Raw genomic sequence first — 20776 nt, 5'->3', positions numbered from 1 at the left:
AAAAGAAATTAAAATATACCACCAGAGAAAATCACCTTCACTAAAAGGAAAACAGGAAGGAAGGAAAGAAGAAAGAGAAGACCATCAAACAATCAGAAAAATAAAATGGTGGAAGTCCTTACTTATCAATACTAATGAACGTAAATATCAATATCAATGAATGTAAATGGACTAAAGTCTCCAATCAAAAGACACAGAGTGGCTGAATGGATGAAAAAACAAGACCCAATGATGTACTGCCTCCAGGAAACACACTTCACCTATAAAGACACACATAGACTGAAAATAAAGGGATGGAAAAAGATATTGCATGCAAATGAAAAAAAAAAAAAGATATTGCATGCAAAATCAAAAAAGAGCAGGAGTAGCAATACTGACATCAGACAAACAGATTGCACAACAAAAACTATAAAAAGAGACAGGGTCGTTATATAATGATAAAGCAGTCAATTCAGCAAAAGGATATAACAATTGTAAACATATATGCACCCAACAGTGGAGCAGTCAGATACATAAAGCAAATATTATTAGAGTTTAAGAGAGATAGACCCCAATACAACAATACCTGGCATCGTCAACATCCAACTTTCAGCACTGAACAGATCATCCAGACAGAAAATCAACAAAAAATACCATTGGACTTAATCTGCAAAATAGGCCAAATGGACCTAATAGGTATTTACAGAACATTTCATCAAATGGCTACAGAATACACATTCTTCTCCTGACCTCATGGATCATTCTCAAGGATAAAGACCATATGTTAGGCCACAAAACAAGTCATAAAACATTTTTTTAAAAAAAACAAGTAATGTGAAGTATCTTCTCTGACTACAATGGAGTAAAATTAGAAATCAATAACAAGAGGAATTCTGGAAACTATACAAACACATGGAATTTAAACAATATGCTTCTGAATGACCAGTGGGTCAATGAAGAGATTAAGAATTGAAAAATTGGGTCAGGTGCGGAGGCTCACACCTATAATCCCAGCACTTTGGGAGGCTGAGGTGGGAGGATCGCTTGAGGGCAAGAGTTCAAGACCAGCCTGGTAAACACAGCCAGATCCCCAGCTCCAAAAAAGTTAGAAAGAAAGAAAGGAGGGAAGGAGGAAAGGAAGGAAGGAAGGAAGGAAGGAAGGACAGATGGAAACTGAAAAATTTATTGAAACAGATAATGGAAACAACACAGCAAAAGCAGTACTCAGAGGGAAATGTGTAGCTTTAAATGTCTGTAGCAAAATAGAGGAAAAACTTTAAATAAAATATTTAACGATGTATTGTAAAAAATGAGAAAAGCAAGAGCAAACCAAACCCAAAGTTAGTAGAGGAAAAAAGATCAGAGTAAAAATAAATAAAATTGAAATGAAGAAAAAATACAAGCCCAATGAAACAAGAAGTTGGTTTTCTGAAAAGATAAACAAAACTGACAAATTTTTAGCCAGATTAAGAAAAAAGAGAAAACTCAAAGGATGAAAAAGGAGACATTAAAACTGATAGTGCAGAAATTCAAAGGATCATTAGTGGCCACTATGAGCAATTATATGCCAATAAATTAGAAAATCTAGAAGAAATGGATAAATTCCTAGACACATACAACCTACCAAGATTGAATCATGAAGAAATCCAAAACCTGAACAGACCAGTAACAAGCAACAAGATTGAAGCTGTAGTAAAAAGTCTGCCAGCAAAGAAAAGCCCAGGACCCAATGGCTTCACTGTTGAATTTTACCAAACATTTGAAGAAGAACTAATACCAACCCTACTCAAATTATTCCAAAAAATTGAGAAAATAATACTTCCAAACTCATTCTATGAGGCCAGTATTACCTAGACACCAAAACCAAAGGTACATCAAAAAAGAAAACCACAGGCCAATATCCCTGATGAACACTGATGCAAAAATCCATAACAAAACACTAGCAAAAAGAATTCAACAACACCTTAAAAAGATCATTCATCATGACCAAGCGGGATTTATCCCAGGGATGTAAGAATCGCTCAACATGAGCAAATCAATGTGATACATCATATCGACAGAATGATGGACAAAAACCATATGATCATTTCAATTGATGCTGAAAAAGGATCTGATAAAATTCAGCAGAAGTCAAATTAGCCTTGTTTGTAGACGATATTATCATTATTTATTTATTTATTTATTTATTTTGAGAGACAGTCTCACTCTGTTGCCTAGGCTGGAGTGCAGTGACACAATCTCGGCTCATTGCAACCTCCGCCTCCCAGGTTCAAGCAATTCTCCTGCCTCTGCCACACGAGTAGCTGGGATTACAGGCACATGCCACCATGCTCGGCTAATTTTTATAGTTTTAGCAGAGACAGGGTTTCGCCATGTTGGCCAGGCTGGTATTGAACTCCTGACCCCAGGTGATCCGTCTGCCTTGGCCTCCCAAAGTGCTGGGATTACAGGCGTGAGCCACCACACCCAGCCTGTAGATGATATTATATTTGGAAAAACCTAAAGACTCCACCAAAAAAGCTATTAAGAGTTGATAAACAAATTCAGTAAAATTGCAGGATACAAAATCAACATACAAAAAAATCAGTAGCATCTATATATGCCAACAGCGAACAATCTGAAAATGAAATCAAGAAAGAAATCTCCCCCTTCCCCTCCCTCTCTGCGTGGTCTCCCTCTGATGCCGAGCCCAGGCTGGACTGTACTGCCACCATCTCGGCTCACCGCAACCTCCCTGCCTGATTCTCCTGCCTCAGCCTGCCGAGTGCCTGGGATTGCAGGCGCGCGCCACCACGCCTGACTGGTTTTCGTATTTTTTGGTGGAGACGGGGTTTCGCTGTGTTGGCTGGGCTGGTCTCCAGCTCCTGACCGTGAGTGATCTGCCAGCCTCGGCCTCCCGAGGTGCCGGGATTGCAGACGGAATCTCGCTCACTCAGTGCTCAATGTTGCCCAGGCTGGAGTGCAGTGGCGTGATCTCTGCTCGCTACAACCTCCATCTCCCAGCCGCCTGCCTTGGCCTCCCAAAGTGCCGAGATTACAGCCTCTGCCCGGCCGCCACCCCGTCTAGGAAGTGAGGAGCGTCTCTGCCTGGCCGCCCATCGTCTGGGACGTGAGGAGCCCCTCTGCCCGGCCGCCCAGTCTGGGAAGTGAGGAGCGCCTCTTCCCGGCCGTCATCCCATCTAGGAAGTGAAGAGCGTCTCTGCCCGGCCGCCCATCCTCTGGGATGTGGGGAGCGCCTCTGCCCCGCCAGCCCGTCTGAGATGTGAAGAGCGCCTCTGCCTGGCCGCGACCCCGTCTGGGAACTGAGGAGTGTCTCTGCCCCACCGCCACCCCGTCTGGGAGGTGAGGAGCATCTCTGACCGGCCGCCCCGTTTGAGAAGTGAGGAGCCCCTACGCCCGGCAGCCGCCCCGTCTGGGAAGTGAGGAGCCCCTCCACCCAGCAGCCACCCTGTCTGGGAAGTGAGGAGCCCCTCCGCCCAGCAGCCACCCCGTCTGGGAAGTGAGGAGCGTCTCCGCCCGGCAGCCGCCCTGTCCGGGAGGTGGGGGGCAGCCCCCGTCCAGCCAGCTGCCCCGTCCGGGAGGTGGGGGGGCAGCCCCCGCCCAGCCGCCGCCCTGTCTGGGAGGTGGGGGGTGCCCCTGCCCGGCCACCCTGTCTTGGAAGTGAGGAGCCCCTCTGCCCGGCCGCCACCCCGTCTGGGAGGTGTACCCAACAGCTCATTGAGAACGGGCCATGATGACGATGGCGGTTTTGTCGAATAGAAAAGGGGGAAATGTGGGGAAAAGAAAGAGAGATCAGATTGTTACTGTGTCTGTGTAGAAAGAAGTAGACATAGGAGACTCCATTTTGTTGTGTACTAAGAAAAATTCTTCTGCCTTGGGATGCTGTTAATCCATAACCTTACCCCCAACCCCGTGCTCTCTGAAACATGTGCTGTGTCCACTAAGGGTTAAATGGATTAAGGGCAGTGCAAGATGTGCTTTGTTAAACAGATGCTTTAAGGCAGCATTAAGAGTCATCACCACTCCCTAATCTCAAGTACCCAGGGACACAAACACTGCGGAAGGCAGCAGGGCCCTCTGCCTAGGAAAACCAGAGACCTTTGTTCACATGTTTATCTGCTGACCTTCCCCCCACTATTGTCCTATGACCCTGCCAAATCCCCCTCTCCGAGAAACACCCAAGAATGATCAATAAATACTAAAAAAATTAAATAAAAAAAAAGAAAGTAATCTCATTTACCACAGCTACAAATTAAATGACTAGGAATTAACCAAAGAAGTGAAAGATATGTACAATGAGAAATATAAAACAGTAATGAAAGAAACGGAAGAGAACACACAGAAAAGGAAAGATATTCCATGTTCATGAACTGGAAAATCAATATTGTTAAAATGCCCATACTTCCCAAAGCAATCTACAGATTCACTGCAATCCCTATCAAAATACAAATGACATTCTTCACAGAAATAGAAAAAACAAAACAAAACCAAACCTAAAATTTATGTGGAACCACAAAAGATCCAGAATAGCCTAAGTTATCCTCAGCAAAAAGAACAAAACTGGAGGAATCACCTGACTTCAAATTATACTACAGAGCTATAGTAACCACAACAGCATGGTACTTGCAGAAAGAGACACATAAACCAACGGAACAGACTAGAGAACCCAGAAACAAATCCACACGCTTACAGGGAACTCATTTTTGACAAAGGTGCCAAGAATATATACTTGAGGAAAAAAACGGTCTCTTCAATAAATAGTGCCAGGAAATCTGGATATCTATATGCAGAAGAATGAAACTAGACTCCTATCTCTCGCCATATACAAAAATCAAATTAAAATGGATTAAAGACTTAAATCTAAGATCTCAAACTATTAAACTACTAAAAGAAAACATTGGGGAAACTCTCTAGGACACTGGACTGGGCAAAGATTTCTTGTGTAATACCCTATAAACACAGGCAACCAAGGCAAAAATGGATTAACGGGATCACATCAAGTTAAAAAACTTCTGTACCACAAAGGAAACAACAAGGTGAAGAGACAACACACAGAATGGAAGAAAATATCTGCAAACTACCCATCTGTCAAAGAATTAATAATCAGAATATATAAGGAGCTCGAACAACTCCTTAAGAATCTGATTTTAAAACGGGCAAAAGATCTGAATAGACATTTATCAAAAGATGACATACAAATGGCAAACAGGTATACGAAAAGGTGCTCAACATCACTGATCATCAGAAAAATGCAAATTAAAACTACAATGAGATGTCATCTCATGCCTGTTAAAATGGCTGTTATCGAAAAGACAGGCAATAACAAATGCAGGCGAGGATGCAGAGAAAAGGGAACCCTTATATACTGTTGGTGGGAATGTAAATTAGTAAAACCACTATGGCCAACAGTTTGGAGATTCCTCAAAAAACAAAAAATAGAGCTATATGATCCAGCAATCCAACTGCTAGGTATATATCCAAAAGAAAATAAGTCAGTATATCAAAAAGATATCTGCACTTCCATGTTTATGTTATTGCAGTACTATTCACAATAGCCAAGATTTGAAAGCAACCCAAGTGTCCATCAACAGATGAATGGATAAAGAAAATATGGTACATATACACAACAGAGTACTATTCAGCCATAAAAAAGGAATGAAATCCTGTCATTCCAAACAACATGGATGGAACTTAAGGTCATTATATTAAGTGAAGTAAGCCAGGCACAGAAAGATAAACATTATATATTCTCACTTATTTGTGGGAGCTAAAAATTAAAACAACTAGGCTGGGTGTGGTGGCTCATGCCTGTAATCCTAGCACTTTGGGAGGCCAAGGTGGGTGGATTACCTGAGGTGAGGAGTTCGAGACCAGCTTGGCCAACATGGCGAAACCCTGTCTCTACTAAAAATATAAAAAAAATTAGCCAGGTGTGGTGGTACACACCTGTAATCCCAGCTACTCAGGAGGCTGAGGGAGGAGAATCACTTGAGCCTGGGAGACAGAGGTTGCAGTGAGCCGAGATCATGCCACTGCCCTCCAGCCAGGCCAACAGAGCAGGCTCTGTCTCAAAAAAAAAAAAAAAAAAAAAAAACAACTCATGAGATAGAGAAAACAGAGTAGAATGACGGTTACCAGAGGGTAGGAAGGGTAGTGGGTAGGTGGGTAAAGGATGGTTATTGGTACAAAAAATAGAAAGAATGAATAAATTAAGTATTTGATAGCACAACAGGGTGACTATAGTCAATAATAATGTAATTGTACATTTAAAAATAACTAAAAGAGTATATTTGGATTATTTGTAACAAAAAGGGTAAATGCTTGAGGTGATCAATATCTCATTTCCTGGATGTAATTTTTAGACATTGTATGCCTGTATCAAAATATCCCATGTACCCAGTAAATATATATACCTACAATATACCCACAAAATTAAACATTTTAAAGAAGTTAAATCTGATGTCATTCCTTTGCTCAAAACTCACAAATGACTTCACATCTCAGTTTAATAATCTGAAGCCCTCATAGTTACCCACAAGTCCCTATATGACCTAGTCCCCTATTAACTTATCTGATCTCATCTCCCACTCCTCGTCCTCTTGTTCACTCTACTCTAGTCACACTGGACTTCTTGCTGTTTTTCAGCCATGCACTTACCTGAGGGCCTTTGTCCTCACTGCTCCCTCTACATATAATATCCTTCCCTTAGATCACTCCTTTACCCCTTTAGGTCTCCAAATGCTCAGAAAGCGTTTCCTGACTGATATTTTGATATCAGTATCTAAAACTCCAACCATCTCGTCCCACCAAAGATGCTCCCTGCCCCACTTTGTTTGTCTCTATAGCACTTAATCACTACCTTATACTTCCTTGTTCTGTTTATTTAATACCTGTTTTCCTCCCACTAGAATGTAGGGCCCATGAGGATAGGGCTTTTTGTCTGATTCAGGCACTGCTCTAACCAAAGCAGCTAGCACCTAGAACAATGGTTGGCATTAACTGGTACTCACTATATATTGTAATGAATGAATAATCAAAGAAATGACTGAACAGTAACATCAATGTTAACACAGGGATGTCAAATAGATTTCATATTAAATGCCAATTGCAAATGACTGAGAATAGATGCACAGATTAATGCGTACAGGATTCTGAGACCATGTCAGCTTAGAGAGAAAATACAACATGACCGATTATCAATGTGGCATTCAGGTAGTCAACACTTGAGCATTAATCTGAAACTATGTAAAATGACATCAGCAAAAATATAAGATAAACTAGTTCACAGTACATAAAAGTATAATTATGGTTTGCAAGGTTCTTCACACAGATTTTGTTAGCAAAGACTAGTAAACAGAAAATGATAGGCTAAGCAAGACTAATAAAAAACTATACTTAAATGTAATTAGGGAATAAAACAGACAAACAGTACTTCAGAGAATGTAAGAGGCTGTCTTTCACCCTTCTTGAAAGCAGGCCTACTTGGGAACAATTTAAAACATCCTTTTTACATGTTCCACTGTAATACAAACTGTGTTTTTTAACACCTAAAAAACTTACCTATATCATTTTTTTAAAGTGTAAAAGGCACTAATCATACAACCCTTTCACTATTACAGAATACATTATTTTTCAGAATTATGAATGCATGGCACTTACATTCTGTTTCATGCTTATAGGCTCCTAATGTTAGCTGACGAGATGTTGTCAATAATTGTTGCATCATTGCTGTTGGGTCTTGAAATATCTAATGGGATAAAATGAACAAAAACCCAATAACTTCAAAGTTCTCCGACTTCAAAGTTCTCCAACTTCAAATGCTTTTAAAACTATCATTATAAAATCTTCTTACCATTTCATCATAGAACTCTGAAACCACTGTCTTTTTCCCCAGCATTGCATTGGTGTCTGATTGAAACAGCTTTAGCAAATGATACAGGGTTACCTGTGAAATAGAAACAGATGTCAAATCTGTGCAATGGTTTTTATCATCATAAGACACTGGCATTTTTTGTAACTGAAATAGAGACTGGAATAAGTATATACATGTCAAATTCATGATCTTGTTTCAACTGCAACTTATTGCAGCAAATCACCCAAATTTTCTGTACCTTTATTTTCCTATTAGAACCATTCATATCTACCTAACATGAATACTCTTTAGAGGGTAATTAAGAATCTGTTCAAGAATCTCTAGAGAGGAAACTAAAAATAACACAAGATAAAGCTATAGAAATTAAACTGAGAAATCACTAAAACATGAATTCTTTTACTTACACAAGTGGATTAATTGTGACTGCTTTGAAGATTAGAGTTTACAAATTTACTGTGGGGAATGAAAAAGTTCAGTGAGGGCAAGATAATTTCTTTGGGGATCTATAAGATTATTACATAAATGACATAATAAATAAATAAAAAGTTGGTCAGTAATAATTCACTTCGGGAAGAGCAACATGTCTTCAAATACCTAAAAACAGGTATAGTAAGACATCAAAGGAAAAGCTTTGCAGCACAATGTGTGATTATTTTAGCAAAATAAAATCTAGTTGGGAAAACATCAGACTTCATGTTGAAGTTCTGAAAACCAGACCCCAAATAATTTTCTAAAAAGTTAGCCAGCATAATTGTAAGAGAATGGTACTCTTCAAAAAAGTCATGAAATAGGGAGCAAGGAAGGGTACACTGAAAAAGTCAGAAAATATAAAATTCCTTGCAACTGAATTTAAACAAGCACCATCAACTCCCCCTAAAGACAATCTAGCTCAATTAACAGAATGTCAGATTTCCCTGGACATGGCTCAGCAAGTGGAAATATCCTACTTAAAGGACATCTTCCAGGCTCAAGATGATGCACTAAGAATGTAGAAAGGGGAGGAGGGAAATGCACAGAATTCTACTAAAATAACAGCAAAATAAGAGAGCATGAATTACATATCAAATTATTTAAAGCAAATAATTTAACAAATTTCTGGGACAGAAAGCAGATGAGTCTACCAAGAAGGATAATAAACAATAAGAGAAAAACCACAACCTGAAAACTTAAGAAAACTGCCTAAGAGGTGTGAGCCAGAGCTCCCAGGAGCCCTACAGTGCTCCAAGCTCAGAACTGGCAAGTATCAAAGTCAAGAATGCTATGGGGTAGCTGGGCCTCTTGACTTTCCCTTCTCTCTCCACTCATAGACAAGAAAGCATATCTACCTTTAGTGCCTAGAATTTTTCTCCCCAACAATGAACTATGAAGAAAAAATAAGGACATTTCAGATGGGCAATATCTCTGAAAGTTTATTTCTCAGGCATCCTTTCTGAAAAAATTCCTTTGGCAAAATGAAAAAAAGAAACTTGGAAAGAGGACGAAAAAGGATCACCTATAATCAATCATTAGGCACTGAAAGATACTATCTGAAGCTGAGAAATCCAATATTAGGGATTTAAATATATGAGATGCATGGGAGTGAGTAATTTCTAGAGGAATTGAAAACAGGTGACTGTTAAAAAGCAGTTTTCTTGGAAAAGAGGTCAAAGATGGGATAAAGATGTTATGGGCTGAATTGTGACCTCCCTGCAAAAGGTATATTTTGTTTGAGATGGGGTTTTACTATGTTGCCCAGGCTGGTCTTGAATTCCTGATCTCAAATGATACTCCTGCCTCAGCCTCCCAAGTAACTGGGACTATAAATGCAGGCAAAAGATACGAAGCCCTAATTCTCAGTACCTGTGGATGTGACATTATTTGGAAACAGGGTCTTTGCAGGTGTAATTACAATGAAGTCATTAGGGTAGACCACAATCCAATATGACTGGTGTCCTTCTAAGAGAAGAAGACACAGAGACCAGGGAGAAAGATAAGGCCATGTGACAATGGAGGAAGATATTAGAGATATGTTGCCAAAAGCCAAGGAACATCTGGGGCTGGAAGAGGCAAGGAAAGATGCTCCCCTAAAGGCTTTGGAAAAAACATGGCCAACACCTTGATTTCGGACTTCTAGCCTTCAGATCTGTGGGAATAAATTTCTGTTGTTTTAATCCACCCATTTTATGGTACCAGAAAACTAATACAGAAGACTTACACTTATTTCAAAAATCTTCTCTTAAAACCATGTGCACAACTGACTTTTACAATTAAAAAATTCTTACAATTACATTGTAAAACTGTCCTTCCCTAAATTTATTATTCAGACTTCCAGAGGCATTCATGCGGACATAGGTAATAAAAACATTTCAAGACAGATGTCTGTAATTTTGAGTGGTGTTTGAAAATTCTTAGAACAATGAAACTGCCTATACTTGCCTAGAAATCCCTATTTCTAGGAATGAAAACTCAATTTGACATTTTGCTTTTAGAAACAACCATTCTTTTTATAGTGGCTTGATCTGTATAATAGGTTACTGGGTAGCAGAAGTAAATCACAAGTTACCTTCCAACCAAGTTGTCTTTCTTAGATATTTTAAATAAACCTTCACTGGACATTTTCTGTAAGAGCTAACTATTGAAAAAGTACAATAGTTTCATAATACTAAAAAACCCTATAATACTTTTTAGAGAATAAAATTCAGGCCTATGTAAATCTACATGGGAATCTATTCAACAGATTAATCACTATAGCAGTGCAATAGGTTATACCTTTCTAAGAGTGACTTCAAGAGCTGTCTCATAATGAGGTTACAGGATATAATGATTTCTTTCATAGATTTATTTTCCAACTGGGGATAAGGGATAACAGATGAGGAGACAGGGAGGTAAGGCAGCATATTCTCAAAATAAAAATGAAAACCCAGCAATCTTACAAAGTTAAAAAGAGCTTCTACTCTAGTAACATATGGGCTGCTTCTCTCTCCCTCTCAACATCTGCTAAATTCTATGCTCTCTTTTCCCTAATAAACTATTCTCATTAAGGTCAGTGTCTCATTTTTGTATCCTTCTCAATCCCTTAAACAATATTTTGCAAATAGCAGATATAATATTTAATAATTTCTTGGCCGGTCATGGTGGCTCATGCCTGTAATCCCAGCACCTTGGGAAGGCAAGGCGAGAGGAATGCTTGAGCCCAGGAGTTTGAGATCAGCCTGGGCAACATGGTGAGCCCCTACCTCTACAGAAAATAAAAAATTAACTCAGCATGGTGGCATGCATCTGTAGTCCCATCTACTGGGGAGGCTGAGGCAGAGGACTGTTTGAGGCCAGGAGGTGGAGGCTGCAGTGAGTTGTGTTTATGCCACTGTACTCCAGCCTGGGCAGCAGAGTGTAACTCTGTCTCAAAAGGAAAAAAAAATTATTGCCAAGCAAAATATAACATGAGTGTGTTTTCTTGAAGGGCAACACAGATGGTAGGAGATCTAAAAACTTCATCACATGAAAACACAAAAAATGTTTAAATGAGCTATGGATGCTTACTCATGAGAAAAGAAAACTAAGGTAGGAATAGTAATCAGTAAAAAGTTCAGGGAAGCGTAACGAAGTACAGCTTTCTTAAAACTAAAACTACCCCAACCTTGAATAGGATGTTTTACTTAGTGATATAAGTTAATTCTCCATATTGGAGATATGCAAGCCCAAACTAGATTCTCATTTGAGATATTGCCTAAATAAATTCCTACGTAGGAAGAAAAGAGTAAGTCTACGTCATTGGGTCCCAATTCTCACTGTGCATCAAAATCACCTGGGGTGCTGGCCCCATTCCAAACCTACTGAATCAGACTCTCCAAAAGGTGAGGCCTAGGAGCTTGAATTTTTAAAAAGCACCTCACAAAAATTAATAAATAAATAAGCAAGCACCTCAGGTGTTTCTGATGCAGCCAGTTAGGAACCAGTTTGCTGAAATACTGGTCCAGGTGATATTCAGCTCCTTTAAAAATACATACACAGTTTAAAAAATATAATCTGATAATTAAAATGTAAATGTTTGGTGCTAAAAGAATGATGTGATTCTAACAAGATAAAATGGTGATGAATGTGAAAGCCTTGAAACTGGAGTTAAACCCCAGCCACATATGTGGAATGTGAGAACCATTACTGAGTTTTGACCCTACAGGCTTAAGAAAAAAAAAGGCCTAGTGGTTTTATTCAAAAGAAAAAATACTAGAAAAAGGTATGAATGCAAATATCTGGGTTCAAAAACTAGCTCTACCATAATTAACTGAGTGTTTTTGAGCAGTGACTTGACCTCTGAGCCTTGGTATCCTGATCTCTAAAATGAGGGTATCACAACCTAACAAAGTTGCTGAAGAATCAAAGCAAAAGCCTGGAGGGATTTTTTTTTTATATTATCAAGCAACAATCTGATAAGAAGAGATCAAAAGATGAAAAAGCCAGTGGCTATAAAACTAAAGACTCATAAATAAGATATAAAATGAAGCGCTAGTACTGATGACAGCTTAAAAAAGCAAAAACACTGTTTCTTAGGGTTTAACTACCAAAAACTATAAAAACCATTTTACACAGCATATGGGCTCAACTTACTTATTACTAATAACCGAATGATAATAATAGTTTTAAGTTTTTTTGCTGCAGTTGTCATCTGATTTCCATGGTTTCTTTCCAATATATGTTCATATTATATGTTTTTTTCCATACTTGAAAAAAAAAGGATTTTGAAAGGCGCTACATTTAAAAATGAAAAACTTAACTCATGGCAAGATACACTGTGCCATAAATTTACATAAAACACATCTGAATGAACACTATTCATTAAGTATTATTACATGTTCACATTTACTAAGAAATCTATTTTATATTTACAAAGATTAATGCTACTCACAGGTCTTTCATTAGGGTCAATGAAAAATATTTTGATGATTATTTCGAATTCACCCCATCCTGTTTCAGTAATTTCATATGGAGGTTTAGTAACAACTAAAGACAGAAAAAAATAGTAAATTATCGGTTTAGTTTCCTAGCCATTTTTAACTTTGGATATTGTGAATCAAAAGACTATATTGTACCTCTTAAAGGATTGCCATAGCTTTCATGTAATTTAAACTGGATTTTCTTCACATATGCTGACATATCCTAAAATATAAGGAATTAGTTAGTTTTATGATCTACAAATGAAAACTAGGAAAAAAAATACACTGAGCGTATATACTTAATTTTATAAAAAACATACTTCCTTTCAAATTTTATGGAATCTAATTTTCTAAAAAACGTGAACTACACCTGGAAAGTTATTTTGCTTTTTTTTTTTTTTTTTCCTGAGATGGAGTCTCGCTTTGTTGCCCAGGCTGGAGTGCAGTGGCATGATCTTGGCTCACTGCAACTTCCCTGACCCAGGTTCAAGCAATTCTCCTGCCTCAGCCTCCTGAGTAGCTGGGATTACAGGTGGCTGCCACCATGCCTGGCTAATTTTTTGTATTTTTAGTAGAGACGGGGTTTCACCATGTTGGCCAGGCTGGTCTCGAACTCTTGACCTCAGGTGATCCACCTGCCTTGGCCTACCAGTGTGCTGGAATTACAGGCGTGAGCCACCGCACCTGGCCTATTTTGCTTTTTTTAAAAAAACAAAAAGGAAGCCTGTGTTGAATTCTTTTATGATTTGTAATATATAGAAATACACGTCCCAAATTCACTTTTTTTTTGGCAAATCTTGTTTTAATACACCTCTATAGATAATATTCTAAATCAATTTTGATTTTTTTCCATTAAAACAACAGTACATATCTGGTACTATTACAGAAATATAAGGCAAATCTATAGTCAATTTTAAAGAACAAAATTATATCACATACGCCGGGCATGGTGGCTCACGCCTGTAATCCCAGCACTTTGGGAGGCCAAGGCAGGTGGATCACCTGAGGTCAGGAGTTTGAGACCAGCCTGGCCAACATGGTGAAACTCCATCTCTACTAAAAACACAAAAAATTAGCCAAGCATGGTGGCGGCGCCTGTAATTCCAGCTACTCAGGAGGCTGAGGCAAGAGAATCGCTTAAACCCAGGAGGCAGAGGTTGCAATAAGCTGAGATCGCACCATTGCATTCCAGCCAGGGCAATAAGAGAGAAACTCCATCTCAAACAAACAAAAAATTATATTACCTAAAGCTAAGGACAACTAATTTAAAGCAATCTAAGACTGTTGAGTACAAAAACTCCTCATTTTCTTAACTTTATTTTAAAAGTACAGAAGCATATTCATTAGTTATGGCAAATAAAAGGGTTTCTGTTGGCAAAGGTGGCTTTTAAAATATATAATTCATTATAGAAGAATAAAAAAATGCAAAGCAATAAGTCACATTCAATAGTAATGTTTATTAACTTTTTAATTTACTTTTAGGAATTTTTAAATTACTTATATCTACATTCATATCTAACTTTATTATTTAAAAAATAAACTGGAATCTTACTATAATGATAACTTTTTTTTCTGTAGAGATGGAGTCTTACTATGTTGCCAGTCTGGTCTCAAACTCCTGGGCTCAAGCGATCCTCCCGCTTGGGCCTCCCAAAGTGCTGGGATTACAGGAATGAGCCATTTTGCCTAGCCAATGGTTTTTAGTTATACTTACAGAGTCTCATAAGAATCACTACAATTTTAGACCATTTTTATCACACAAAAGAAAGCCATATCCATTAGCACTTACCTCAATACCCTTTCTCCCCAACCCACCAGCAACCACTTATCTATTTTCTTTGTCTATGGATTTGTCCCTTCTGGACATTTCATATAAATAAAAGCATATAATATGTGGCCTTTTTTATATTTGGCTTCTTTTACTTAGCATAATGCTTTCGAGTTTCATCCATGTAGTAGCATCTTTACTTTATCAGTACTTTACTTTTTATTGCTTGATAATATTCAATTGTATGGATATATCACATTTTATTTATCCATTCATCAGTTGATAGACAAATGAATTGTTTCCACTTTTTGGCTATTATGAATAACACTGGTATCAATATTCACATGCAAGTTTTTGGGTAGACTCTGAAGGGTTTTAAATAGAGGAATAATTTACTCACTCAATAAATATCTGTTAAATGCCTACTATGTACTGGCTATGTTCCAGGCATTGAAGATTCAGCAGTGAAACAAAATTACTAGCAATCAGATGACACAGCAGAGCTGTCTTTCACATTCTTATTACCACATTATTACTTTAAGGATTAGCTGCTTATTCCTGAAACTCCTGATTAAATACTATGTTAACTTAGATATGATGTTAGGAAGATGTACTTGTACTGTATTTATAGCATAAATAGTTCTTGTTATCTTAATTTTAATTAGGAAACATTCTTGGAAAATTGATTTCTAGTATCATATGAAGATGACAGTTCTCTATTTTTTCAAAAACTTTTTGACAACATTCCTACAACGGACCAATTTTATAATCAGAAAGTTACTATAAAAAATTACAGGTTGTTGGCCGGGCGCGGTGGCTCACGCCTGTAATCCCAGCACTTTGGGAGGCCGAGGCGGGTGGATCACGAGGTCAGGAGATTGAGACCATCCTGGCTAACATGGTGAAACCCCATCTCTACCAAAAAATACAAAAAATTAGCCGGGCGTGGTGGTGGGCGCCTGTAGTCCCAGCTACTCGGGAGGCTGAGGCAGGAGAATGGCGTGAACCCGGGAGGCGGAGCTTGCAGTGAGCTGAGATCGCGCCACTGCACTCCAGCCTGGGCAACAGAGCAAGACTCCATCTCAAAAAAAAAAAGAAAAAAAAAATTACAGGTTGTCTTTAAGCAAAACAAATTACAGACAACTTTAAGCAAAACAGTTACAGAAAAAACGAGTGCCTACCTCATTTCTATATGGTTTCACATATACTGTCCACTGATGAGTGTGCCCATCTTCTTCTCTTTTCTTTCCAAAATACCGAGCAACATTACCGTAAACTATTGGTTTAACGATAGTAACACCCTAGAAGAAAAATAATTTTAAAATAAATGAATATTGTATCATTAGCTAAATATGCAGAATAAGAGCTCTGAAAACTTGCTTTAAAGAATGGCAGTCTAACAATCTATAGTTTGCTTATAATATGGATTTCTCTCAAATCAATTTCAGACACATCCTTTCATATTAACATAAAAAACACCAGAATAATTACAATGTTCCCTCTTTGAAAATGCTTTTATTTAAATTACCATGTAAAGCGCTTTTAGAGTGTTGTTAAAAGAAATGCAAAAGGCCTTTACTTAAACACCTGAAAGCTAGGCATTGAAATAAAAATGGCCAATTCTGACTGGCATCACCTGTGGCAATGTCCTTATCACCTAGCCTGTTGCAGTGTTTCCCAAAGTATAGTATAAATATTAGGAGTAATTTGTGAGAGGTAGAATAAAGGTCAAACATTTTTCACTTTTTTACTTACGTGTTTAATCAGTATTAAAAAATAGTAATAACTGTAACTAGAAATTAAAACCTACAATTTCACCAAGGTGGGTGGATCACCTGAGGTCAGAGGTTCAAGACCAGCCTGGCCAAGATGGTGAAACCCCATCTCTACTAAAAATACAAAAATTAGCTGGGCTTGGTGGTGTGCATCTGTAATCCCAGCTACTTGGGAGGCTGAAGCAGGAGAATTGCTTGAACCTGGGAGGCAGAGGTTGCAGTGAGCCAAGATCATACCATTGCACTCCAGCCTGGGCAACAGAGCGAGACTCTGTCTCCAAAAAAAAAAAAAACCAAAAACAACCAAACACCCTACAATTTAAAAAACATTAACGCTTAGAAAGAGGCTTTTAAAAAATAAACTGATTTAAATGTAAATGTTACAATAAATATTACAGTTGAATTCAGACATGGCAAAAATGGCCAAGTGTCACTTGGATGACTGAAGCTTGGTAAATAGCGGCTGATGAGATGTTTGCTACATTTGTCCTTAGTTTAACATACATATTTTTTATATCTGATAAGTGCAAAGGCAGTGAGTATTGACAGATTATGTTGGAAAGATAAAAAATTTCAATTGAAGTAAAAATATTGAATGTTGCACATGAATCTGAAACCAATGGCTCAGTTACAGAAATGTATCTGAAGAACAATGAGCAAGATTTACCATATGTGAAAAGTGCTGAGCGAATGTAACCAACAACAATAAAAATGAAGAAAAGCGGCCAGGCACGGTGGCTCACGCCTGTAATCCCAGCACTTTGGGAGGCCAAGGCGGGCAGATCACCTGAGGTCGGGAGTTCGAGACCACCCTGACCAACACGGAGAAGCCCCCGTCTCTACTAAAAATACAAAATTAGCTGGGCATGGTGGCCCATGCCTGTAATTCCAGCTATTCGGGAGGCTGAGGCAGGAGAATCGCTTGAATCCAGGAGGTGGAGGTTGCGGTGAGCCGAGATTGCGCTAGTGCACTCCAGCCTGGGCAACAAGAGCAAAACTCCGTCTCAAAAAAAAAAAAAAAAACACAAAACACACACACACAGATAAGTATTTTTAAAACCTACTAATTATTGCTATTTTTTTTTTTAAGAAACATTGTCTTGCTCTGTCGCCCAGGCTAGAGTGCAGTGGCACGATCTCAGCTCACTGCAACTTCCGCCTCCCAGGTTCAAGCGACTCTCCTGCCTCAGCCTCCCGAGTAGCTGGGATTACAGGCACCCGTCACTACGCCCGGCTAATTTTTGTATCTTTAGTACAGACGGGGTTTCACCCATCTTGACCAGGCTGGTCTCAAACTCCTGACCTCAGGTGATCCACCCATCTCGGCCTCCCGAAGTGCTGGGATTACAGGCGTGAGCCATCGCGCCCAGCCGTGGTTGATTCTTTTTAAAGAAAAATTTCCTTTCCTTTATAAATAAAAATCAGAAGGGATACAAATAGTTGTTTTTATCAGGAGCCAGTGGGTCCTGCCTTAAAAATTAACGTGCAGGGCCGGGCAAGGTGGCTCACGCCTGTAATCCCAGCACTTTGGAAGGCCAAGGAGGGTGGATCACCTGAGGTCAGAAGTTCAAGACCAGGCTGGTCAACATGGTGAAACCCCGTCTCTACTAAATATACAAAAATTAGCCGGGCGTGGTGGCGGGCACCTGTAATTCCAGCTACTAGAGGGGCTGAGGCAGGAAAATCGCTTGAACCCGAGAGGCGGAGGTTGCAGTGAGCCGAGATCGTGCCATTGCGCTCCAGCCTGGGCAACAAGACAGACACTTCGTCTCAAAAAAAAAAAAAAAAAAAAAAAATTAACGTGCCAGGGGATGTGTGAGAGAAATAAATATTACAATGTCAAACATTACGCTAGGGTCTATGGTAATTTCATCAAAAACAAAAGAAGGTGACATTTACTGAATGTTCCCCATGTGCCAGGCACAGTGTTATGCTCTTGCTTTGAGGCTTTGTGAACACCATGAACTCCAGCAAATTTTCTTAGCTTTCGTATGCCTCGGTGTCTGTTACCGCACTTGGAAATACTGCGGGTAAGCGCTCAGCGACTGTTTGCTACAGTTATTGTTATCCTCACACCAGGAGGGTGGCGTCACCGCTTCACCAATAACCTAGATTGGCAGCGAATGTGCACCAAGCTGAGCTTTCCCAGCCCTCGGAGTCGCCCGTTTCCTTGGCAGCCACGTCCGGGTTTCCTCAAGCCACCATTTACCTGTTTGTTTTTTGGCGGGGATGGGAGTTGGCAGTGACGCGAGGAAGTTGGGGCCCAATGAACGCCGGTTTTTCGCTTAATGGCTCTGACTCGCTCTCCAACCTGAAACCACGGTTCAAACCCGAGGAGAGAAAGCGCGAAAGGAAACCCAGTGGGCCCTCCCCGCGCCGCGCAGGGAGGAACCGGCGCAGGAGAGCCACCCCGGAAGAGGGGCGGTCCGGGCACTGACCTTTACTCTCCCGCCGGAGTCAGGCCCAAATTCGGCCATTCTCTTGAACATATTGTCCCACGGAAGAAGCCGCCGCCGCCAGGGAAACAGACCGGGGCTGGCGGGGTCGCCGCTCCCCTCAGAGGCCGCGCTCCTCTCGCGCGGGCCCAGGCGGAGGGTTTCTGGCCAAAGGAGGGCGAGTTACTTGGGCTCACGGCGGTGAGTAACCATCAACTCCTCAGGCCGACTGCGCTGCTGAAGGCCATTCAGGCCCGCGCAGGTGGAGAGCGCCGCGAAAAGAGGGGCGACGGCGGCACCGCGCGCAGGCGCAACGGACTCGCGTATGCGCACGCAGTGTACACTGCGCACGCGCCTGGCGGCTGCAGTCACATCGCAGGACCAGTCCAGGAGTTCCAAACAAAAAAAAAAATGAAAGGAAGGAAATAATAAATGACTTCAGAAAGTTGTCCAGATGTTAAGGAGATGAGTTTCCACACTGAAAGATCCTACTAAGCACCCAGCACAAACATTAAAGCATCCACGTCAAGGCATATCATTGTGAATTTTCTGAACATCGAGGAAAAAGAGATCCCACACCCTTCCAGGTTATACAGACTATAGAATCAGAGTGGCTTCAGATTGCTCAGTTAGAATCTAGGAAGCCATACGGCACTGTCTTCAAAACTCTGAGGGAAAATTACTTCCGATTTAGTCTTCAATACTCATCCAACTACCAATCTAGTGTGTGAATAGAATAGAGTTTCAGACGTGCTAAATCACAACACACAAAAAATAGTACCTATCTTACCTTTCTCAGTACCTCCAGGAAGATCCTGTAGATCTGATCCACCAAAATGAGGGAATAAGCCAAGAAGGAGGAAATTATGAAATGCAGGAAATACAATAAATAACAAACACAGAAAATAGTAAGATCCCAAGATGATACTGAAAGAGCTCCGGGAACAATAGCTGTGTATAGGCATAGACGGCAACGCATCCAGATTAGATTCGGTCAGAAATCTTTGGGAGACACTGCTTCAGAAGGATGGAATTGACAAAATTCCAGCTGGCGTTGAATCCTCAAGAGGAGATTTGACCGAGAGTTTGGAATTTAACTCATGACAGGTACACAGAAAACTAAGCGGCTGTAAGAATTATGCAGCTATTAATTCTAGGGAAAACAAAATCTTGTGCAAGAAAAGAAAGTAATTGTATTTATTGTTACATAAATACTGAGTATTGGCCGGGCGCGGTGGCTCACGCCTGTAATCCCAGCACTTTGGGAGGCCGAGGTGGGCGGATCACGAGGTCAGGAGATCGAGACCATCCTGGCTAACACGGTGAAAACCCGTCTCTACTAAAAATACAAAAAAATTAGCCGAGCGTGGTGGCGGGCGCCTGTAGTCCCAGCTGCTTGGGAGGCTGAGGCAGGAGAATGGCGTGAACCCGGGAGGCGGAGCTTGCCGTGAGCCGAGATCGTACCACTGCACTCCAGCCTGGGCGAAAGAGCGAGACTCCGTCTCAAAAAAAAAAAAACAAAAACTGAGTATTGATCCCCCCTCCCCCTCAAAAAAAGAATTACATTTGGAAGGATGGGCTTTGGAGAAGGGTACTATGCTTGATGGGGATGGAGGAGGAGGAAATAGAGCTTAATCTTTAACTTCCATAGTAGGAAGTCAGTATCTTAAAATGGAAAAATCAAGAAGAAGCAATATAGGTGTAATATTGAAAAGCATGGGGATAAATATTTTAAAAAATAAGCTAAAAGAGTAGAAAATACTGCTGATTGTAATTTTTAGTAATTCCACTTAACTTTAAAGAAAATATTTTTAAAAGACTTCACTAAATAGAAGTGCAAGGGATGTGCTCAGGGCTTAGTTATATTAGTGCCACATGAAGAGCTCAATTGTCATATGGATGTCACTGCATTTCAACCAAGATAGGAACTGAGTTTCTTTGAAAATGATCAAACATTGATATTGATTTTTATTCTGTTGCCAGAATAAGAGTAGAAATTTGGTTTGGGGGCGTAATTATATTTAAAACAATTGGTA

The 20776-nt window shown here is 40.0% G+C and overlaps 1 protein-coding gene across 2 annotated transcripts in view; it reads right to left on the bottom strand.

The window, feature by feature from the left end:
• YEATS4 (YEATS domain containing 4) overlaps positions 1–19998 on the bottom strand; it is a 32285-nt gene extending 12287 nt beyond the window's left edge. Inside the window, exons 1-6 of one of the 2 annotated variants that reach the window (XM_019038929.3) lie at positions 18744–19998; positions 15712–15831; positions 12919–12985; positions 12735–12829; positions 7832–7924; positions 7639–7726 (exon numbers count right to left, since the gene is read on the bottom strand). In XM_019038929.3, coding sequence (XP_018894474.1) covers positions 7639–7726; positions 7832–7924; positions 12735–12829; positions 12919–12985; positions 15712–15831; positions 18744–18794 — 514 coding nt within the window. In that variant the 5' untranslated portion in view covers positions 18795–19998. The remainder of the gene's footprint in view (positions 1–7638; positions 7727–7831; positions 7925–12734; positions 12830–12918; positions 12986–15711; positions 15832–18743) is intronic. The other variant, XM_019038930.2, reaches the window with a different exon arrangement.
• Between the last annotated feature and the right edge of the window lie 778 nt (positions 19999–20776).

The sequence above is a fragment of the Gorilla gorilla genome, chromosome 10 (genome assembly GCF_029281585.2).
Source record: "Gorilla gorilla gorilla isolate KB3781 chromosome 10, NHGRI_mGorGor1-v2.1_pri, whole genome shotgun sequence".
In the NCBI taxonomy this organism is placed as follows: Eukaryota; Metazoa; Chordata; class Mammalia; order Primates; family Hominidae; genus Gorilla; species Gorilla gorilla.
This window is presented reverse-complemented; position numbering and strand designations above follow the sequence as displayed.